The sequence below is a fragment of the Zingiber officinale genome, chromosome 1A (genome assembly GCF_018446385.1).
Source record: "Zingiber officinale cultivar Zhangliang chromosome 1A, Zo_v1.1, whole genome shotgun sequence".
Classification (NCBI taxonomy): Eukaryota; Viridiplantae; Streptophyta; class Magnoliopsida; order Zingiberales; family Zingiberaceae; genus Zingiber; species Zingiber officinale.
Genome location: NC_055987.1, coordinates 28,868,070 through 28,874,957, shown reverse-complemented (window position 1 = coordinate 28,874,957; position 6,888 = coordinate 28,868,070). Strand labels below are relative to the sequence as shown.

At 34.3% G+C, this 6,888-nt stretch overlaps 1 protein-coding gene across 1 annotated transcript; it reads right to left on the bottom strand.

Moving 5' to 3' along the window:
• Positions 1-723: 723 nt before the first annotated feature.
• LOC122022056 lies at positions 724-3,457 on the bottom strand. The gene is made up of 2 exons (XM_042580189.1): positions 3,288-3,457; positions 724-1,136 (listed from the first exon to the last, which is right to left on the bottom strand). Exons 1-2 carry the CDS (start codon positions 3,358-3,360, stop codon positions 922-924), a joined length of 288 nt encoding a protein of 95 aa, XP_042436123.1. The 5' UTR covers positions 3,361-3,457; the 3' UTR covers positions 724-921.
• Positions 3,458-6,888: the final 3,431 nt, after the last annotated feature.

Below are 6,888 nucleotides of genomic sequence, written 5' to 3'. Positions count from 1 at the left end.
TAAATAAATCAAGCTCAATCTTCGCAATATTCGACTTGTTCATTAAATTCATTAAGCAACTTTTAAATAAAAAAATAATAATTTTGATATTGAATTTATAGATTTTATACTATACTTATAAAAAATATAGATAAATATATTAAATTTATTTATTAGAATAAAATTATAAATTTTAATAATAATATTATAATTTTTGTCTAAATATATTCGTTAAATAAAACTCGAACTCGGCTCGATTATAAACAAGCCAAGTTCAAACATTCAAAAATTCGACTCGGCTCGATTACATCTCTAGGATGCATATGTTTACATTTTCATTTCATTTTCCAAAAAAATCATATTTTTTTTATTTTTTTAAAAATATTTTTTTTCACATTTTTCATTTTCTTAAAAAAAATACTTTTTTTTTCTTGAAAATGAACCAGAAAAATACAAACCAAACGTATTTTCTATTTTTTTTCAAAAAATTAAAATAGAAAACAACCTAAAAAATACATACCAAACACCCCTTACAATTTCAATTTTAGATTGGTTAGTACCACATCAAATGCATCAAATTCATGTCTCGGGACCTTCAGCCAATTCGCTAGGTTGAGGTCCACTTTCATGCCTTATCCCAAAAGATACCATCGCTGATTCTAAGGAAGAAATGCACTAATAATATCATGCACAGAAAACAATTCCAGGTATATTACATTCACACGCAAGCATAGACCCAAGAAATGGAAAACGGAGCTTTTGCATTAAGCCAAGCTGAATACAAACAAATAAGCAATCCAAAGGGAAACGATGAACTTCCAAGTTGGTTTAATACTAGATTGTCAGAAATTTGATGAAACTTATCAAACGCCTCTAGCAAACAAGTACTAGAGTGTACCATGCAAAAGTCTTATTATTCCTTTTCCAAATCACAATGATGGCTCATTGAGAGCTAGTCTTCTTCTGCTGGAAGTACATTGCGAAGAGTGGAACCACCACCCCAAAGCTGAACCCAGATAGCACGGCTAGAGTCATTTTCAAAGGTCGATGTTTCATACGGTCAAGGTTATACATGTGCTTAGCATGAACATAATGGGGCTCCTCATAACCGTGCCCTCCCATTCTCTTTGCAGTAGTTGCATGAAATTCACGAGCTACTGTAACATGTCAAATGACTATCAATAAATAGACAAGTCCAATAATACAAAATCTTTTGAAAAGAGTATTGTGCCAGATGGTTAGACAAAGAAAACGGGAAACTTCAACATGCAAGAAAAATTTAGTTGAGCTTCAACAACTGTTAGTACTTATAGTAGAAGAAAACATAACAGGTATTTTTGAAAATGAAAACCATTTCTTGGTCAAATGAGAAGAATGTAGAAAAATTAGTATGCTACAAGTTCCTTGCAAACTGCACAAGTTTGTCACGAGTTCATGTCTTCTCTGCTTTACAGTACATTAACCTTGAGAACATTCATTTGCCCTAAAAAACAGTCATGCCTTTTTGGCATATTGTTGAATCTTCTAATAACTTATTTTGGATATGAATTGCATGTCTCTATTTTCCTCATCACCTCATGGTGAACATCCACATTACCTATTGACTCGGTAGGAAATGAAACATTATCATCACAGATAAAAAAAAAACACTAACATAAGCACAAGCTATTTGTTTACATCCACACTATCAGTCAACTTGGTAGGGAATGAAGCATAATCATCACAAATAAAAAATCACTAACAAAAGAGCTAATCTCAAAAGGATACAACCAATTTGTTTTGAATAAACTTAGTTGGTTTCAAGTGATTTTTCAGTTTCTCTTAAGAAAAGTAAAACATCTTTGCAGAGTCTCTGACTGAAGTGTGTCAAGATTTCAGACTTGCTATGGAAGGGTAAGTAACTTTTACATGTTACTGAAATTTGTTTCTTTGGATAGTCAAAAGTATTTACTATTTAAGAATGCACTATGAGTTCTCAAAAAATTCAGCAGTTTTCATGAGCCACTTTCTAATAAAATTTAGCCTTAACATATAGTTAAACACAGGCAAAACAATTTTCATCTGATCTAAGGAATCCTAAAAGTAACAGAAATGGTCGGAGACAGTTTGGACAGTTGACTATATATATATATATATAGTCAAAGACATGCTAAACGATAAAATTCATTCACAACATGCATTCCTTTCAACAACAATTCAGATCTGATATTATTATCTGTATTATGCAATGCATATTTCACACGTAGCCTAGCACATATTACTAATAAAGGTAAAAAATATAATTTAAGTCATAGCTTGAGCATAAAGATAAAAATAAAACCATTTCTTTGATAAAAGAAATCACAATATATTGCCTATTTTCTTTTTTTTTTTTAATTTAAATGAAATGGACAAAAGGACATCTCATCACCAATTTGCTTTTGACAACAGGAAAAACATTGTCAGACTCTACCCTCACCATCAACCCTCACCACTTGTAGTTTACCAGAAGATGCATTTTTTAAATTCCATTATGTAGGAGGTAAGATTCAATTTCTGATGAGTTGATTTAATATGTTGGGTTGGGTCTAATTTTAATAGGTTAAATTTAATTTCAGAATTGTGTAAAAATATGATTCACTGTGAATCAAATTGGTTAATCACAATTATTATATTCATAATCAGATATATGATACATATTGTTTTAGTGAGGAGGATATAAATCCCAAATCGCAGGATTGTAGCAACAACCGTTGTGATTTGGAAATTTTGTAATTCTAACATTAACAGCAAAATATTATAGATGAGGAAACATCTAGAAATCACAATAGGAAAAAAGCAAGGTTTGGCAAGATCCTGGAGAAGGGTTCTCTTTCTAATTTTCATGAAAACCAATATGATCTAGCAATCAAATGCTGGCTAAGAGCGACGCTGAAGATCTCCAAGTTATTCTTTTTGTGAGGAAAAACGATATTGAATACTTAATTTGATCTGTGAGATATGATCAATAGCCAGAAACGGCTTCAAGATGACAATGAGCTATCATTCATATTTGAATAATATGACAAGGTTACCGTCCAAAAGCAGCAGATCACACGATCGGTGGCCTCAACATTCATCTTACTCTTCGAACTAAACAAAATTAAGCTATCTTTGTACGGTGAAATAAAAAAAAAAAGTTATCATGGAACAAAACCATCAAACGAACGCATCTGATTAACACGCCAATTCTAGTCAGAGATCAGAGAGCTTACAACCTAAATAAACGAATCAATCGCTAGGTATGAATTCTATCTACTTCGGATTCGAAAGGAAGCACAGGAACTTGCCTGATCTGGCCAAGCCAGCTTCAGAGTGCGACAAAGCCATCAACCCCGATTGAACACCGCGTCTCAACGCCATTGCAGATTCTTCGATTAGCCCTAATCAGGGACCTGTCTCTTCCTCTTCTCACGGCTCTGGCGAGGAGATTGATATATGCGACTACGTTGCCCTAATTCCTGTGGGCTAAATTTATCGGGAAAAGATTGGCAGTGTTCATTTGGGCTCCGATCTATGGCCCATTAACCATGTTGGACTTAATCAACTTATCCATTCGGTGGATATACTGGCGAATATTCTAGGTGGGCTTCTTACTCGATAATGGGTGCGGATAAAACCAGAAAACTAAGAGGGCATTTAGTTCAAGAGACATTTAGTTTAAGGGAATAACAATGGGAAATGATAATGAAAATAAATGATTTATCATTATTGTTGTTTGAATTACAAGAATAGAATATAAACGAGGGAATAAATCTTTATACTAATTCTTGTATCCCTTTTAATCAATTATTATTTTATTTTTAGTCATCAAAATTTTCTCTTAATATTAAAAATGACCTTGACCTAATTCCCTTCTCCATTTTTTCTACTACAAATGTCTTCTTCTTCTTCTACACTTCCTTTTGTCAATCGTAGTTGCATCCGCATCCACATCCACATCCCTCCTCCGTTGTAGACCTGACCACGGTTCGAAATCGACGGTTCGACGGTTCAGAACCGCCGGTTCGACGGTTCCAGGCAGGTCGACCCTTAACCTTAACCGCCCAAGACGGTTACGGTTCACGGTTCAGAACCGCCGGTTCACGGTTCGGTTCACGGTTCGTCACGGTTCAAGATTAATATGTTAAAAAAATTAAAAATTAAACATTAAACATTAAACATTAAAAATTAGAAATTAAAATTTATTAAACAAAGGGCTTGCACTTATTTAAGTTGTTTACGTATCCCTTTAGGGGAATCAAAGCCCACGTAGTTCTTTTACATTTTCATTCACTTCCATTTCCTGTTCCTGTCGTATTTGTTCCTTCAGTATCAAAATCTTCAACTTCGTCATCTAAAAGTTGCATTCCTTGGATTCTTTTCTCCGCTCTGGTCCAATCGTCCAGTAATGCTTGGGCTTCCAAGGAGTCGGGAGACAAAGTTGATCGTCGTTCATCTAATATGTTGCCGCCGGCACTGAACGTCTGCTCCACAACAACAGTTGACACTGGACAAACTAAAATTTCTTTTGCGATCACGGAGAGAACGGGAAAACTTTGAGCCTTATGTGACCACCATTTTAAGATATCGAAGTTTTCGCTATCTGCTTCATTAAAATCAAAAGAAGTCGTAAAATAATTCTCAAGTTCCTGTGTGGAACTTGAGGATCCCCGTGGACGTTTTGTCCGTTCTTTTAATAAGAGTTGTGCTTTTGTAAGTTTTAAATTACTACTAGTAGTTTATTGAATTTCAGAAATATTAATTTGTGTTCCATATTTTGCATAATATTGATTATAAATATCATATAAATAAATTCTAACATTATATATAATATTAGCTGGATCAGGGGAAGAAGAATCTTTAATTAGAATTAAAGCATCATAATATAAAGTTAACATTTCTTGTAAAACTTCTAATTTAAATCTAGGATCTAAAGCAAATGCAATTAAATAAATTTCAGGAATTAAATAAAAATATTTTTCCCATTTAGTTTTCATAGCTAAGATGCAAGGAGATAAAGATTCATTATTAATATGTTCATTTAAAACTAATACTATATTAGAAAAATTTTCTAAAACTAATTGAGCAGTGGGATAATAAACACCGGAAAGTTGTTCGGTTGCATCATTAAATACTTTTAAAATTTCACAAATACTACTACAAATATTCCATTGTTGTGAAAATAAATATATATTAGTATTAGTGTTTTGTGCAAAAAATAAACATAATAATTCTTTATATTGAAATGAATCTTGTAATAATTGGTATGTTGAATTCCAACGTGTTGGTACATCACGTGGAAATTTTTTAGGTCTCATTCCATTAATTTTACAAAACCTACCCCATTGTTTCATTATAGATGGATGAGACCATAAATAAGAAATTGCAATTCTAATTGGTTTAATATAACTTTCTAAAATTTTTAAACCATCTTGAACACATAAATTTAAAACATGGCATGCACAACGAATATGAAAAAATAAACCTCCAATAATAAGTTGACAAACAAATTTTAGATCATCTATACAAGCGGTATTAGAACTAGCATTATCTAATGATATTGAAAATATTTTATGAGTTAAACCATATTCTTCTAAAATTAAACATAATAATTGTGCGATATTATGAGCATTATGTGATTCATCAAAAACTCTATAAGCTAATAATCTTTTTTGGAGGTTCCAAGAGTTATCGATCCAATGGCAAGTCACACCCATATACGAATGTGTTTGCCAATGATCACTCCAAATATCGGAACATAAAGAAACTTTATTATCTAATTTACTAAATTCATCAATTAAATTCTTTTTTCCTTGTTTTACTAATTTTTTAATTGTACGAGTAAGTGTAGTCCTAGGAACACGTTTAGCACATGGATTAAGAGATTCTTTACAAAAATCTTCAAATGTGCATTTAGATCCAAAACTAAAAGAAAGATGTTCTACGAAACAAATTTAGCTAATGATTCTCTTAATTTATTATCCGAATATAAAAATAAACCGGAATCGGTACTACCGCTAGTTGAAGAAAATCTTGATAATTGTGTTTGAGAACGGTCGAGTCCATATTCCGTCGGGTGCTTCGTTTCTACATGTCGTTTCAACGACCCATAGCCGCCGCCGGCTTGGAATTTGTAGGAAGCATTGCAGTGCTTACATTTTGCACGCATTTCTCCCGAGAGTGACATTCTCAAAATGTTTAGTAAAAATAGAAGACTTTAGAGGAGGAAGTTCCCGAACCTTAGAAGTAATTGCATCGGTACTTCCTTGTGTTTCGGGTGTCGGATTCGGAAGATGCTCGATCTCATCATCGGTAGATTGAATGTTGGGGTCCTCCTCCCGCGGATTCATTATTTGCTTTCCCTTCCGAGCTCGAGATGATGCACCTCCGCGGCCTCCTTCCATTGTAATTGAAAATGAAAGCGCGTAGAGATTAGAGAATACGAAAATGAGATTAAGAGTAGAGAAGATGTGTGTGAAAAATGATGAAATGAGCTCTCTATTTATAGAGTTTTGATGGTAACAGACACTAAATCATAGCCATTGATCAAAAAACGGTCAAATGATCCTAACCGTTGAAAAAAAAAATACCTAAAAAACCCTCCCAACGGCTACGAACCGCCGATTAACCGGCGGTTCTAACGGCTATGAACCGCCGGTTAACCGGCGGTTCAAGCCGTTTTAAAAAAAAAAATTTTTTTTTGCGGTTGAACCGCCGGTTCAACCCGCCGGTTAACCGGCGGTTCACCGGTTTTTACATCTAATGAACCGGAACCGGCCCGTTGACCCGGTTACGGGCCCGGGCCGGGTCCGGGCCGGACCCGGCCCGGGGTCGGGTCTACTCCATTGGTCACAGCGGCAGCCCTTCTCCGTCAGTCACAGCCGCAATCCTCCTCTGTCAGCTGCATCC